Here is a 16,548-nt window from a genome sequence, read left to right on the forward strand (position 1 = left end):
AGCATTTTCACTAAACATGCTTTAGGGTCACTGTTCAAAACTCATTAAACTGCTGGACATGTCAGAACTAATTCATGCTTTGCTTTGCAAATACAGGACTTTTTGGCTAAAAATTCATAAATAAATACATAAAGCAAACTACTAGAAACAAGTTTGAACTATCACCCAGGTTATATGAGCTGGGAGATCCTTTAATGGTGAGAGGCTGTGAGGATGCAGAGTTAATTCAAACTGTCATAATGGTGGGCAGACAGACTTTACTGAGGGGAATGAATAAAGCAGAGGCTCCTTCATGTCAAGAGAGGTTCACTCAGCTTGGTAGGGGGGCTTCATATGAACAGCTTTTTTACAGACAGGCGGACACATGGGAAGACTGTATGTCAAAATGGGGAAAATATCAGATGTATATCAAGTTAACAAGTTATAAAAACATAAAAGAGCAAAGTTGTGTTTTGGATGATGAAGGACCGTGGTTATGTCATGTGATGCTGGATGCCCACGGTAGAAACTTTCTCTTATTTATGTCTTTTCATTGCCTCCCTTTTTTTCTTCCTTTCTCCCTCCCTTTACCAAATATATGTTTCATTAGTGGAATTTATTTATTTACTTATGCTTCCTCTTCCTTTGTGTTAAGGGTTTTGCTAATGGTGTTGCAATACATATATAGAAAACAATGTTGATCTTTTTTGTGTCTGTGTGGGTTTGTTACTGAAACTGAAAATATGAATAAAATTTAAGTCATAAAAAAAAAAAAACTCGTTTTTCAGACCTGGGTCATCACTATTAATTTATTTTTCAATTATTTTCTTGCCTTCTATAACGTCTTTGCTCTTATCTTGCTTTTATTCATTTAACAGCCTCCAGCATTTTTGTTAGATTTATTTTGAAAGGTGTTATATGAGGTGTATGACGATGATGATGATGATTAGTAGTAGGCTAGTAGTATTTAATAGTAGTAGTAGCCTATAAGTAGTAGTAGTGGTTGTATCAGCAGCAGCAGGTGTAATATGAGAATTACTATTACTGTAGTGTTTAGAAGTATTAATAGTAGTAATAGTTGTAATAATAGTGGTAGTGTGCTGATCCAAAATTCTGTTAATGTGCAAATTTGCATGACACGTAATCTAATGATTAACACATTATCTGGGAGGGTAAATAATAATTTTAATAACTGATTCAAAAACTAAACGGGCAAAATGAGAACTGTGATGACTCCAGCACACAGGCTGAGTGCAGCTCAGTGCAATGCGGAGTGTGAGGAGCTTGGTACCGGGTGATGCTCTGATCGTGTACACTGCATGTGTCTGGTGTTATTATTACTACGCTGGACGAGCCCACGGACGCAATCCGGCCCCTGCGTCTCGAAAGCCGAAGGTGCCAAGCTGCAGTGGCTGCGTACCAGGCGGACAGCAGGCCACCTCACACACTGAAACCAGCTCTGCTCATATCTGAATGCACTTCCACCGCGCAAAGTTTGCTGCGGTCTTGTGCTTTTTTGTTCCCGAGATTAGTTACCCTTCGTTGACGCTGCAGTCAGAGCAACAAGCTCACCTTAGACCCGAGAAAGTGCGATGGCTTCTCCCAGCGCCACATCCAACCCTCTCAACATCCTGGCTCCGAAGAGGAAGACGAAGAAGAAACATTTTGTGCAGCAGAAAGTAGAAGTTTTCCGAGCGAGTGACCCCGTGTTGAGCATCCTGATGTGGGGAGTCAATCATTCCGTAAGTATGCACATACTGTATAGTGTGTGTGTGTGTGTGTGTGTGTGTGTGTGTGTGTGTGTGTGTGTGTGTGTGTGTCTAACATCTGTGTTGGCTGTTATGTCCACCATCTGCAGATTAATGACCTGAGCCAGGTGCCTGTCCCTGTCATGCTGCTTCCAGACGACTTCAAAGCCAGCACCAAGATCAAAGTCAACAACCACCTCTTCAACAAGTACAGTAGCCACTCCACTTCAGCACTTTCCCCCCGGATTGTCTGTGCCTTCACTGGGCATCCTGCAGGGATTTTAGTGGATTTTAGGATTTTTGTTTGTCTGCCTGTGCCTATCAGAATTTGCAGTGGCCCGCTTCCAGTAGGAATAAGAAAAGAACAATGCAAACTGTCACAGTAATTTTACCACTTCCTCTATTATTATAACACCACCAACACCACCACTACTCCCACTACTGCTGCTACTACTACTGCTACTACTAAAAAATACTCAAATAAAGTCAAATAAACGGTAGGAAACACAGTCTCCTTTCTGAGAATTATTTTGGTGGTGCCAGTGGTTGTATAATACCAAAATATTAGTAACTAACAAACAAATAGGACCGTTCTGTCCTTCACTGAGAGGAATGTTAAAAATGTTAAAAATTTGTGGGGCTCACAGAGAAGTGTCTATCAGAAGAAGTGTTTGAGATAATAGAAATAGAAATGTGACACCATATTTTGTGGACACTGTGGACATACATTATTGTGAGGTCCAGTTTCTAAACAAGTGGAATCTACAAAAATCTCAATGAGTGGCTTTCAGTATAATCCTTTAATCCAGTCAGGAATCCAGGCCCTGGTGAAGGACTCACAGAGGTGGGAAAAACAATAAAATAATTTTCTCAAGTGGACGTGCTGCTGCTGCCTCTGTGAAACTTCACTGAAGTAGCTGTGAACCCGCTTGTCACGGCAACTCTTAAAGACCAGCGTTTCACTAAAAAGTAGAATAATTTGAACATGGCCTGTGACCCATTGTTCAATATATATTATGCAGAACACTTGAAGTATCTGATCTGAGGCTAATTGGCCTTAAATTAAATATGTCTGAGTAGCATTCCTATAAAAATACACTAATAGTACACCATGAGTACTGAATAAATAAATAAATAAATATACTTTGTTATTAGTTACTGCCTACCTCCTCATATATTTTAATCTTGATAATGGTGTAATAATGGCACAGACCTGCAGCTATTTTACCTAGTTAACCTTTTTATACTTGCAATAATGTGTGTCCTCTCTATGTGTAGTCACATGTATGGTTAGAGCAATGAAATATACTCTTCCCTGAAGCTGGAAGAAGAGACAGGGAGATACAGGAATGAATTACAGTAATTCAATGTACCATGCAGCTCCCATGTAGCTCTCATTCAAACAAAATGTGGTTGATTAAATGACGTGTGCACAATATCACAGCTCAACGAACCAAGCTGCATCCTCCTTATTTTGTTTAATAAAAATTTGTGTTAATTCTCCGCAGGGAAAATCTCCCAGGACAATTCAAATTTAAAGAGTACTGTCCACAGGTGTTCAGGAACCTCAGGGAGCGCTTTGGAATTGAGGACCAGGATTATCAGGTATGAATATCCTCCAGAATTTCACCGCAACGTATGCGGTAATAATATTCAGAATGGATTTTAGCACTTTTAAAATTGCCCACTCTGATATTAGAGTGGACTCTTGGAATTTGACTCCATCGCCATTCTCATTAAGTGTTGCTTTTACTCTATAATGGTTGTAATGTGAAGAGGTAAGAAGAGTTTTTAAAGACAAGATATAACTTGACTTAACACTCCAGAACATAAACATTCATTACAACTGAACTAACTTTCACCTTTCAGCTGTTAGATTTTTAAATATTTTATCATCCCTCAATAAAAACATGACAATCTAATTTGTTTAACTATATTTTTCTCCTTTGCCGTGCCCTTCTAAATTTGCCTTTCTTTGTATAGCATTTGCATGTGTCATGTGGCGCAGATGAGCTCTGCTGTCAGTACATTTGCTTAGTCCAAGTGAGGCACATGTGCTCAATTTCGTGTAGTCATAAAACATAAGAGAATATTACTGTTGATCCAGTGTTTAAAGTAAGAAAGATGCAAGACTGGTTTGAAACGGGAGTCGGCTTTGGTGCAGAGGGCAGGTTTTTGTGACCCAGTGTTGCATAAATTGAGCCATATTATCCCAACACTCTAGACCCAAGCAGCAAATGCGCCTCGGCTTTCTATTTACTTGTGCTGTTTTCATAAGTGATTTACTGGTGTTTGCAGTCTCATTTCTTGTACATTGTTTGACAAAGTAGTCAAATATCTGCCAGCGACTACAACATCATTGGCTAGTCTTTTCATGCATTTAGAGCAGGATGTAGAATTGGGTTGCTAGCTGATGCTTGTTCAACAAAACAGAAATGCATAGATGCTAAATTCCCAGTGACTATGAAAATTAGTTCCTCTTACACAATATTTAATGGTTGGTATTCATTCATATATAATGAATATGAGTATTTTTGTTAAAAACAGTTCAGCTCAGTCAGTTTCTCAATTTAAATATATTGAATATCACTCACACTGCTTCTCTGCTTGTTTAAAACATGTTTAGCTGCATAGAGGTAGATGACCAGGCAGGTTCCTTCACATGTAATCTTCTTCTCAACAGCCCTAATTACATGTTTAACCTTATTCAGACTAAATAAATGCTTACCACAGCCAAGGGTTTGAGTAATCTTAACTAAATACAGTTGCTGGATTTGTCAGGGGTCATTTTTTTCCTCCAGTAGGTCAGAGTTTTTCAATATTTCAGGTGTAAATTGATCCCAGTGAAAATGACTGGCCTTATACGCCAGCACAGGGAGGATAAACAGCATAGATGCACCACTGCTTGCAGTATATTTTGGTTATGTCAGATATGCCATATTCTTGCTCACCAACAGGTGTCTCTGGCCCGCAGTCCTCCAGTCAAAGATGGGGAGGGACACGACATGGGGCTGCTGCTCACATCATACGACCGCACTCTGGTTATAAAAGAAATCTCCAGTGAGGAAGTGGAGGAAATGCACAATATTCTCTCTGAGTACCACCAGGTAAGACTGACATCCCTGAAACCCCTCATTCTGCTGTGTCACGCTCTTAGTTTTGACAGGAGTTTTAGATCCCATTTTTTCATGTTAATCACAGTGAACAGAGCAGTCAGTGAAACCTCGGCATATTTTAATTTGTTTCTTTGTTTTTGTCACTTTTTTTCAAATTACATTTTGTCCTGTATTTTCTGCAACAAGGATTCTACGGGGAGAATTGCTCTTTCTATCATAGCCCTGGTTGCCATGGCAAAGGTTTGACAACATCAAAGGAATAAGGATGAGAGATCTAATTTTAAACAGAAAGAGTCCAGGTGATAATGTATGATCTGGGCTTGCTTTTTACATTGAAATTTGAGATTATAGTCAAAATTGATAGCAAGCAAATAAATACTCAAAGAAGACACAAAGTAGACGCTGAGATTGGTAAGATGCACTTACTGTGTGTTCTCTCTCCCAGAGAATTTATTTGTGTTAATGAGCAAAATGAGCAAAGTTAAAATGGTTGAAAAGCATATGGCCATGATTTTCACTGAAGGTTTCCTCAGACAGCCCTGTTAGTATGCTTAGTGCAACCAAAGCTGCTGAGTACCCTACAGCAAAATAATGTGGTTTGATAAAAAACCTTCACATAGGAAGTGGGCAGTCCACTCGCCTTTGGCATTTCATCATTTATTTAGACAGCGGGAAACTAGAGAAGGAAACTGAGTGAGGGAGACGCAGATGACTTGTCGAGATTTGATCATAGGCCATTTGTGGTTCCAGAGGCAGGGGATTTAACCAGTTTCTGTAGGCACAGCACTTTCATATTTACACCGCCTGAGTGTGATGTTTCCTTTGTTCCCCTCTATCCATTGTTCATTTATTGTTAACTGTCTTCCTCCAGCACATTGTCACCTGTCATGGCAGCACGCTGCTCCCTCAGTTCCTGGCCATGTACAGAGTCACTGTGGAGAGCGAGGACACCTATCTCTTAGTTATGAGGAACATGTTCAGCCACAGGCTGCATATACACAGGAAGTATGACCTCAAGGTACATATTGGAGGAGTTATTTAGTTAAGTAATTATTCAGATCATGTTTTCCTTCAGTATTATCAATAAATAAATCTATTGTTAATGGGTCACAGGCAGTTTTATGGGTCATGTGTTGAAGTGTCCTCAATTTCAGTTTTGCCTCAGTCCATTTAGCCACCTACTTTACAAAAAAAGTTCAACCTGAATGTAATTTCTCAGATATTATATAGGACACAGTTTAAATCATATATTACAGTATATAGGATATTAAATAGGACACAATCAAAATCAAAAACATTTTTCCACACATAAGTCCACAATGCATGTTGCAGAGTTTTGTTTGATGGAATTTTGCATCACAAACTTTAGATATGTCCCTACAATTTACTCACCACACTGAAGAGCCTTCTTAAAAAATAGTATAAATTGTAGTTATTCCTGGCAGTTGGATTAGGATTTTTTTTGTTTGGATTATCAAATTCATTAAAAGATAATTCTAGCCATAGTGAAAACCAAGCCCATTTTCCAGAGTGCCCTTTCTACTTTATGAAATACCCATTTTGTTGCTACTTTTTGTGGCAACCTTTAACTGGAGGAATTTATAGTGGAAGAGAGGGAACGATGGCACACTGGAAAATGGGCTTAGCATTCACTGTGACTGGAATTATCCTTTAAGTTATAATTCACTTTAATCCCTGTGACTTGAAGTAATGCCTGTGTGACCCAAAATCACCTGAACAGCAAGTAAACTGCTTGTTCCAGGGCGAAACTGCACATGAATTTTGTGAACACTTACCTACTTTCAGGAGTTCATCAGTGACAGTGACGGCTATAGGTGGATGAAGTGATATGCAAATGTGGATGCTAATTAGGTTCAAGTGAAAGAGGAGCCAATCAATGAAATACTGTGGGATCTATTCTTTCCTCAGGGGTCCCTGATATCTCGTGAAGCAAGTTTCAAAGAGAAGGTGAGATCAGACAGTGGAAGTTTTAATCTCTGCCTTCTGTATGACACACTTTCATCCTCGTAAAAGATGTATAATCTATTCAGTTTGCCAAACCAATTTTCTAATGACTTTTTGCTCCTGAAAAGAAACACTGAGAATTCTGTGGCTTCTTTGTAAATGTTTTTAATGTTTTTTGTGTGTGAGAAGTGCTTTGTCTTCTAATTTATTACAGCAAACTCTGTAAAGCCGACCACTTTCTCGAGCAAGATCTTTGTGTGTATGTAAAGACTCTGTAAGGAAGGCATACTTTGAGCGACTTGAATAGTGTTTTCAAATCTTCAAAGTCTGAGACATTTTCTTTAAAAATACCACCGGACAGAAGTATGCTTTGTCGATGTAGATTTATGCTAATGTGCTAATTTTAACTCTGAGAAAGATACAGCAGTGTGCACTTTTTGAAGTACTCGGGAGCATTCAGCTGAGGTTTCAGAAGTAAGAGCTGTCACATGCAGGCGAGATCATGTTGTCATGCAGCTTCATGCGGTGTTTTGAAATGATGACAGATTTACTGCTACATGTGGCCTCACCCATGGAACACACAACCAGGACAGTAAGCTGTATTGCAAATTCCCCAACAATGTAGAGCATTTTCACATTTTATAGTCCACACCTGCAAAACACACACAAAGGCCAGGGGGAGGTAAACAACAGCCCCCTGTATTTATTTAAAATAGTTAAAACAGGGGAAATGAGCTAAAGAACCAAACCTGGCGGTGACAGTGTGTGCAGAATTGCTCCACGGGTTGCTGTTGAGTGCTGCTCATCCAGCAGCTTCCCTTCAGTGTCCAAGTCGATGTATCTGTCAAAACAGAGGACGGTGATGCGTAAGGAAAGCAGGAGCAGCTTCAGCTCCCTGCATGTTTGCTAGCCTGCTCTGTCCTGGCTCCTTGTGCCGCTGCTGTAACAATCCCTGCACTGGCTGTGGCTGTGGCGAGGCGGTCTGGCTGAAGGTGTGGACTTTGAGGAGTCCTCGCCCTCGATCATGTACTCTGTGTTTGTGTGTTGGTTACTGCTGTCCGAGGTGCTGATGCTCTGATTTCAAGGAGAGGCGGTCATGGAGGTTCAGGGGCTGGCGGGCTCCCTGAGGCCCAACCAGCGTTAAAGCTGTTTTCATCAGTTTTAAATGTCATTGAAAAGAGGAAAAAATGCTTTTGATCTAGGACAGAGTATGAATTTACAGTCTCTGTACTGTGTCTAATTTTCGTTGTTTGTGCATTGTGGAAAGTGTGACTATCAGATTAAAGCCTTAACTATTGCTTTACGGTAGACTGTTTAACGCAACGACCTTGGAATATTTTTAAAGGAATACTCCAGCATTATTGACTGTTTTTGTAATCTTTGTACTTTCGTGCTGAATGTACATTGGTTGACCTTCACTCTGTATTTTCAGGTGAAAGAGCTGCCCACCTATAAAGATGTAGACTTCAGGAATAACATGCAAAAAGTTTATGTGAGTGATGAAGAGAAGGAGAAGCTCATGGATAAGCTCAATAGAGATGTAGAGGTAAGAAAAAGGGTTTTTTTCAAATTGTGTAGTCATTGTTTTCATGGCTTTTGCATACACGTGTGCATTTGTTGCAGTTCCTGGTGTGTATGAGGATCATGGACTACAGCCTCCTGCTGGGTATTCATGATGTCGAGCGAGCCGAGAGGGAGGAGGAGGAGGAGGAGATGGAGTCTTCTTGTGAGGAGGAAGAGGAAGATGAAAGTGGCCTGGCTGCTGTCCCTGCCCCAGGCTCCACCTCACCTGAGGGTATCGCTGGTTACATGAACTCTTTCAAGCCCATGGGCCCTGGGGAGTTTGACCCTTATGTGGATGTGTACGCCATTCAGAGTGCTGTAGGTGAGTCCTGACAAATCCCCTGAGAACTTAAAGAGATAGTTGAGATTTATTGACACAAGTTGGTATGACTCACCCACTTCTCGTGATAATAATGCCTGACTGTCAAAGTGAGCAGGTTGCTTAATGAATAGCTGTCAGGAGGGCCTGTTAATGGCCAATATTTCAAGCCTCATCACTTAAACCATCCACAACAAAATGCAATAATAGTCTTATATTCCAATGCGTGTCCCTCTGTCACGTGTGGAGGTAGGTAAAGGAAACTAGGAACATTAGAGGCATGAAGAGCACGGGGATGATACACACAACGAACCAACAAAGTCAGAACCGAAAACCAGACTTAAATACACCAGAAACTAACAAGGGAACAGGACAACAGCTGGGGAAGGGGACAGATTACAATGTTGCTCAGGAGCAATAACACAGATGTAAGAGTAAATGCAAGTAAAAGAAGAACCTATTTGGGTAAACAACAGAATTTGTGGCCAAAAAGTTGTAGTAGAAAATAACATCCCATCCAACTGCATCTGTTCTTCCTCCATTTTTCCATTGCACCTTTTCCCTCTTGTATTTTTACCCTTACACCAGTAATCTCACCAATTTCTGTCTGTGCTCTACCGTATAATGTTCACATAATCCAACCATATAAAAACTGTGCACCTCGCCTACCTGGTTGCTCTGTGGAGACACTGCATTGCTCTGTGCTGTGCCAACCATAATGCTTTAATAAACTACTTATATAAGATGTTACTATGAGAGGTGGAAGTAACAAAAGTTAATTAATAAAAATAGAGCATTTTTTTTTTTACTTCTGCCTGAAATATGTTAGTCAAAACCCACACCTACTGACTAAACAGTTTTTTCATGACATGGTGAGCAGGTGCAATCAGTCTTAACCCTTTAAAAAAACAGTTCTGCACCTCAGTTAGTGAAATGGGCTCATTTTTGTGTTTCCCAGTCAGACACTTGGAGAGGGTGGTAGGCTACAGCAGACAGGAACATATGTTAGTTTACAGTGTATGGTCCAGTATGGTGGACAAGGTTTTGTGGGTGATGAATGGCAAGACAGTAGATGACAATTTATCACTCTATTTTTCAATTCACATAATTTCATAACTACCAATTGTGTGTTGTGAATGATGAATGATGAATTGTAAGACGGGGAAAAAGGTGAAATATGGCTCTGTTTTTTATCATATCACGACTCTAATCTTTAATTTAATCAAATCAATTGATTATTTATCTTTTTTTTTTTTTATTTCACATCCATTTTACCCCTCTGTTTTTCATTTCACATGCATTCTCTTCACCTCTGTTTTTATCAATTGATTTTTATTACTTCCACCCCCCATACCTGACTGTTTCTGGGTCTGATCATTATACAAAAAAATATTCAACAAGATGTGCTTTTGTTATTTTTTCACTAAATCTGTTCATTACCCGAACAAATTCTTGTTTTCCTTGCATTTACTGGAAGCTCCAGGTCCTGTTTTATTAGCTGAAAAATGTCAATGGAGCTTTTTCACCCCACCTATCAGTTCTGCAAGCAGAGGAATTTCCAAGATAAGTGATAAGCATCAGAAAATGTTATTTTTGTTGCATTTTGTTGTGGATGGTTTAAATATTTTTTGAGGCTTTAGATGGTAGACAGTAAGTGAGCCTGTTGACTGCTACTCTTTTAATTGGCCGCTGCTGCTCAGACTGTCAGCTACTTCTCTGACCGTGGGGGATCACCTCTGGAAATAAAATCCATCCATTGACAGTACTGGCAGCAAGTAAGTCATATCAACTTGTGTAAGCAAACACATCTACATCATGCCACAGCTCGAGCAAGTGAAGAGACCGTTTGCACAGAGCAAGACAGCCACTCTCTGCTTTTCTGAATGCTGATGTGATATAGGTGCACCCCAGAGGGAGGTGTATTTCATGGGTCTTATTGATGTGCTGACGCAATATGACACCAAGAAGAAAGCTGCTCATGCTGCTAAGGCTGTCAAACATGGGGTGAGTGATCAGAGTCTTTTAAAAGTATAGGCTATCACACAGGACTGCAGTTTTACATCATTTCTATATACACTGACAAATCAGCATGACTCTCTATCTGGTGCCATGCTGTAGCTCTTCAGTCATGCTATGGCCTTTGACAAAAATGATGTTCATGCAAGTTATAAAGGGGAGCTGTGATTTTTTTTTTTTTTTTTTTTTTTGGTGACTAATCCTCTGTGTCTGTTTCCCAGGCAGGAGCAGAAATCTCAACAGTTCACCCCGAGCAGTACGCCAAACGTTTCCGAGAGTTCATCGCTAAGATCTTCGCCTAGTTCGACGATTCATAATCTGGGCTACCATTGTGGCTCAATGGAAGGGGGGGTTCACCATGCAGCTGTATGCCATATCAAATCCACATCAAGAAACATGGAAAGTTCACAGTTCATTTAATTTCTAAATGATTGATTTGCTTTTTCAGTCTGCTCCCTTCATATTAAAAATAAATGCCCACACTTCAAGGCAGAGTGGGCATTTATTTGGAGTGGAGGATTAGAATTTGCATACAGATTGAATTGCAGGAGGAAGTTAGGGGAAAAGGGGGGTGGGGGGGGCAGAACATGGATGTTAATGGCCTTCTTTTGTTTCGACTTAAAGCTGCACTTGGCAACTTCTCACTTTGTCGGCCACAAGTGGCAGCGGGAGATAACTGTTTGAATTTTCGAAAGTTTGAAAGACTTTATTATCCAGAAGTAATGTCCTGTGCGTCCCCAGACACAAATTTATTGTTCTTATTGGCAGGTGGAGATGGAGAAAAAAAATTCTCCACAGATTCAGCCACCGTTGGTGTGTCCAGCCTTTCCTCAATGGAGTGCTCACTGGCTGTTCAGGAGATAGTTTTAAATTTCACCGTATGCCAAGAAAAATTTTCCATTGTGACCATACTAGACATATGATATTAAATCAATGTGGTCTCAATCAGGGGCAATGTGAATAAGCTTCTGTGTTTTAGCTGCAATTTGTTATTTAGGCTGATGAGAATGGTGTGTTGGTACATAAAAAAAAAACACACCCTTAAGCTTAATGTGGATTTAAAATAAATGACACAAGTAAGGAGGTATTAAGGGGAGCCCCAATTGTTACTATTATTAGACTTCTTCTTCTGCACATAAAATCTACTCTGTAATTATGTTACATGAAAAGGTAATGAGTCCACTGGAAAAACTGATTGTTTATTCATGAATGTATTATTAATCATGATATGAGCCTATGAGAATGCTATTAAAACCCTTCACACAGAAAGTAAACACATCTACCAGGTAGGTTATTTCTCTAATGTGGAAAACAACTAATGAGAAGCCTCATCAGAGATTCTACATGAACACATCACCCAAGGGAGCACTTACCCGGTTGGAGAACTGATTGCCTGCACACAGAACTTTCTATTGCATAAGCGCAAAAAAATTAAATCTGTCATGAGCTAATGCCATAAATGTGCGCTTAAATGAGGCCACTGTCGATGTAAACTAACAGTTCAGTACAGGCTGTCTGTTTTGTTTGTGTGTGTGTGTGTGTGTGTGTGTGTGTGTGTGTGTGTGTTGCAAGCATGAAATCAAAAGACTTTCTTAACACAGCAGTATCACAGCTCACATCAGAGAAAAATAGCCTTCACTGCCTTTTGGCAAATCAAGTCTTCAGTGAACTTCTATGTAAAAAGAATACTGACAGCAGTCTCTCAACTGTGTTCAATATTTAGTGTGCTGTATTGGATGCAGTGCAAAGCTGTCTTATTTTTATGGTACACACTGGCTTGCGCCATCTGAAAAGTACTGCACATCAGATGTCAAACTGCAAGTTGATCAAAGAGCTCTCATGTCAAAAAAGTTGTGGCTCTGAATCCTTTTAACTTTCATTCATATTTACTATTTAACAACATGATGTACCCACTTGCCTAAAGCAGCGACTGTGACTAAAATGAAACAGGCTGAGGACTGAAACCGTAAATTCCCTATGGACTTTGCTCGTCCAGTGAATCACAATATGTAAATGGTTGTGTGGTTAAAAACAAATGTGAGTGAAAGCAAAAATGCATTATTTATGGGACTGCATCCAGGCTCTAATAGTCAGGGGTTTTCTTTAACACAGATCCTCTGAGGTAAGGGATTCATTTGTGCCCTGACCATGTCCTGTGACCTGCTAGCATCCATTCCTGAACTTTTGTTGAGATTACTTTGGATTTTGCTGAGAGGACAAAAAGAGGTAGGAGAGGAGGACTGAAACACCAACCTGAATTAACCCAAGCACTTTCATTTACAGGGTTCATGGCCCTTGATAAAGACTACCTGGGACAGAAAGTAAATTAGATGCGGTATCACTAAATAATCATGGCAACCTGACCTTGCTCATTTTCAGTCAACACCAGAGGGGTAAATGACACTTTGTACATTTGCTGAAGTTAAGGAACTGTCAGTTTTAAAAAAGTAATTTGCTCAGGGCTCCTGTACACTCACACAAATCTGTTACTTACCATGATGGTAGTGTGATTAACTACACATTTTTTTACAAATCATGATCATAAAGAGAGGCATGTTTGTGCCCTCCTTGTAACTGCTAGCTGTACATATGCAGCAGTGTTAACACTGAACACAATGCAAAGTAAATGCAGGTTTCAAATAAAACTTCTACTGCTGTTATGTCCCCAAAGTACTCTCCAAAATATGGGGTGTTGCAAATAATGCAAACCCAAAATTCATGATTTTCACTGGATGGTTCTCTTACAGCACTCCAACACAACTAAGTTGTATGGGACTAAAGTTGCAGTTCTGTTGCACCATGTAAAGCAAGTCCTTGCTGGTCATCTTTTTATATATATCTATATATCTATATCTATATCTATATCTATATATATCTATATAGATATAGATATAGATATAGATATATAGATAGATAGATATATTTATTATGCTCAGCTGTAAGTAAAATAATTGTTTTGACTTGAAAGGTCTCACAACTGAGTGGATCCAGTGCCACAAGAGAGAAATGTGTAGATAAAAACATGCAAGTTTAAAATCAGTCACATTGAAAGCATGTCCTTATTAAGATGACACTTGATGTAAGTATCAAAACCTCATATTTTATTTCCATTTAGCTCCCAAACCCTGACAGGTTTTAATCCCAGACGTTCCCACAGGCCTGTTGGTTTGAGCCATTAAACTGTCACTTGGAGCTACAGAGTTTGTCATGTCTCTTTGTTACCTTTGCCACGCAGCTGGGGGTGGGACAGTCCCTCTGTTTGTCTGTTAGCAGGATTTACCAAAACATTAGGCAATGCAATGGATTTGCACAAGCCTTTGTGAAAAGGTTAGTCAATGGGGTGAAGAGGGACTGATTGACTTTTTTTACTAATTGGTCAAAGGGGGAGCAGCCATTACTGTGACTCACAAAAGGCGTTTCACCTGAATAGGTACACATAAAACTATCAAACTCTATGTGCCTATCAGCAGACATAAGGAGCAAATGCTCCATTTTTAGCCCCAAAACAACTTGGGGGCTTGAGGAGCCTTTTTCTGGCCTCATGGCTACTTAACATATAGTGCACTTTGTCCACATTGTGTTGGCTAAAATAATTAAAATAATAAAATAATTGTGTTGAGTTTAAACAGGGCTATCTCATGTCCTAGTTCAGGCCCAGTCTTTAAAATGTGTGCATCTTCTAATGTTGAACAACTTGGAGACCATTAAAGAAATGATTAACTTTTGGTGACAATCTGACCTGTGGCACTGACATATTTTGACTGCTGCATAACGTTAGCAGAGGTATGAGCTCCACTCAGTGCCGCTCGGTTTGTGCATGTTTGTGCGTCCACCTAGATACCTTTGTGGCTGTTCAAAATAGAGCCACGAAGCAGAAAACATTGCTCAGCGGGGTCAGGGTACAAAAGTGCATCCATGACATTGACCCAGAAAGAAATAGGTCATAGCCAATGGAGGCCATTAACGAGGACAAAGGTTTGTTCCAAAAGATGTCACATTGAAAGCTGCTCCAGTGTAAGTGATGGCTGCTGGCAGGTGTTACCTCTGGGAACCTTCTGCTCACCATACTGGACCATACACTGTAAACTAACATATGTTCCTGTCTGCTGCAGCCTACCACCCTCTCCAAGTGTCTGACTGGGAAACACAAATATGAGCCCATGTTACTAACTGAGGTGCAGAACTGTTTTTAAAGGGTTAAGACTGACTGCACCTGCTCACCATGTCATGAAAAATCAACCAGGTTAGGGTATACATTATGCACATAACCAACATTAACATCTCTTGCCCTTCAAAATGCGGTCCCCTCTCCACCCCAACATAGATAACAGACACACACCTCTAAATAAAACATCACAGTTTCGGCAGTTGCCTAATTGTATTGATAATCAATGCTGTATGAATCATTGCATGGGTAAAAAAATACAAATGGAAAGAGATGCTTACATCACAGACATGTACAATCAGTGGTGTTTTCAGGTTAAAATACATACAGTACTGCAGGGGGTGGGGTTGTTTCTTATGCCAGGTTTCCAAATGTCAGCTTGTGCAACCGATTTTTATGTTGATTTGTATTGCCATTAACAAATATGTTCATTAGAAGGCCCAGTTTTACAGATCAGAAACTTTGACAACTTTGATCCACTTTTGTCAATTAATAACTCACTTGTACAGCAGGAATGATATTGGTCAAATGAAAACGGCCCGACATTGCACTAAGACAGTGGTTCATAGCTGTATTTCAGATGATACACAATAGTATTTGAAATAAAGAACTGAAACCATTGGTCTTTTGGCATACATTCAGTCAAAAATCAAGGCATTTCATTCATTCATTTAGTCATTCATTCATTCATCTACACGGCATGTCAAGTGGCATTCCACCCAAGACAAAGGGCTGCTGCTGGAATCATTCCCTTCCCATGTATTAATGCACTCATGTTTCAGAGTCTGCACACCCTGTTCAGTGCTTACGTCACGCACAGCTATACAAACATAAATTATAAATCTCATTCTTTGATGTCAAAGAGACTTGAAAGAATAATCATCATTCGGCTAGCAACAAAAAAAAACCTAATCGATAAGTTGTAAATTTCTGAACAACTAGGCGCAATCCTTTGAATTACTATACACAGAGCTAACTGTACAAATCATACAGTAACAATCTTGATAAATGAAGCGCTTTTGAGTTTTCAGAATTATAGTAATAGAGTTTCTCCGTGAATTTCTGTACAGTTACTTTTGATCATCTTTAAAATATTCTCCCCACTCCCAGCCACTGGAGAGATGCTTTTTAATTTATTATTTAATCACAAGCCATTGGCTGAATGGCTGGTTGTGTCGATCATAGCACAATCTATGCACTTTGAATTTGTAGTGGTTATTCTTTGTCAATAAAGGTGGTCAGCTGTAATATTTAGGATTTCAAGCAGATAGAGATTTGAATATAGAAGCATCCATCTCTCAAATGTTAAAATTATTGCAGGTCTTTTTGTTGCAGGTTCTATGTGCAGATCTATGATGAACTAGGAATCGTATCATGTGGTGTACAGTACAAGAAGTTCCTGCCAAATCTGGATGCTCAGACATATGGATGTCATTATCTTTGTCTTACTGTTGGTGTATTGAAGTGTACTGCAGGAGAGGGATAGTGGTTATTACAGAGTTTTGTCAGAAGCATTTCCCTCATCCATTCACACAAATCTGTCTGTGTCACTACCAGTGGGAACTGGTTGCCTATGGAGCCGCCTCTTCCCTGACACACACATACAGCCTTTACACTCATTATCTGGCTTTAAGAGTGAGAGATTTGGCAGTTTGTTCATCAGTCTTGTCGGCCTGT

At 39.7% G+C, this 16,548-nt stretch overlaps 1 protein-coding gene across 1 annotated transcript; it reads left to right on the forward strand.

The window, feature by feature from the left end:
• Positions 1–1,348: 1,348 nt before the first annotated feature.
• On the forward strand, positions 1,349–11,730 carry LOC115358837 (phosphatidylinositol 5-phosphate 4-kinase type-2 gamma-like). The gene is made up of 10 exons (XM_030050910.1): positions 1,349–1,721; positions 1,838–1,935; positions 3,236–3,332; positions 4,685–4,834; positions 5,715–5,861; positions 6,773–6,811; positions 8,241–8,354; positions 8,432–8,693; positions 10,591–10,694; positions 10,928–11,730. The coding sequence occupies exons 1-10, from the start codon at positions 1,572–1,574 to the stop codon at positions 11,006–11,008; spliced, it is 1,242 nt and encodes a 413-aa protein (XP_029906770.1). The 5' UTR covers positions 1,349–1,571; the 3' UTR covers positions 11,009–11,730.
• The last annotated feature ends 4,818 nt before the right edge of the window (positions 11,731–16,548 follow it).

The sequence above is a fragment of the Myripristis murdjan genome, chromosome 5 (genome assembly GCF_902150065.1).
Source record: "Myripristis murdjan chromosome 5, fMyrMur1.1, whole genome shotgun sequence".
NCBI lineage: Eukaryota > Metazoa > Chordata > Actinopteri > Holocentriformes > Holocentridae > Myripristis > Myripristis murdjan.

Coding starts and splice junctions, on each gene's coding strand:
- LOC115358837 (XM_030050910.1), top strand. CDS start 1,572: ATGGCTTCTCCCAGCGCCACATCCAACCCTCTCAACATCCTGGCTCCG. Junction 4,835..5,714: donor TTCTCTCTGAGTACCACCAG/GTAAGACTGACA, acceptor GTCTTCCTCCAG/CACATTGTCACCTGTCATGG. Junction 5,862..6,772: donor ACAGGAAGTATGACCTCAAG/GTACATATTGGA, acceptor TTCTTTCCTCAG/GGGTCCCTGATATCTCGTGA.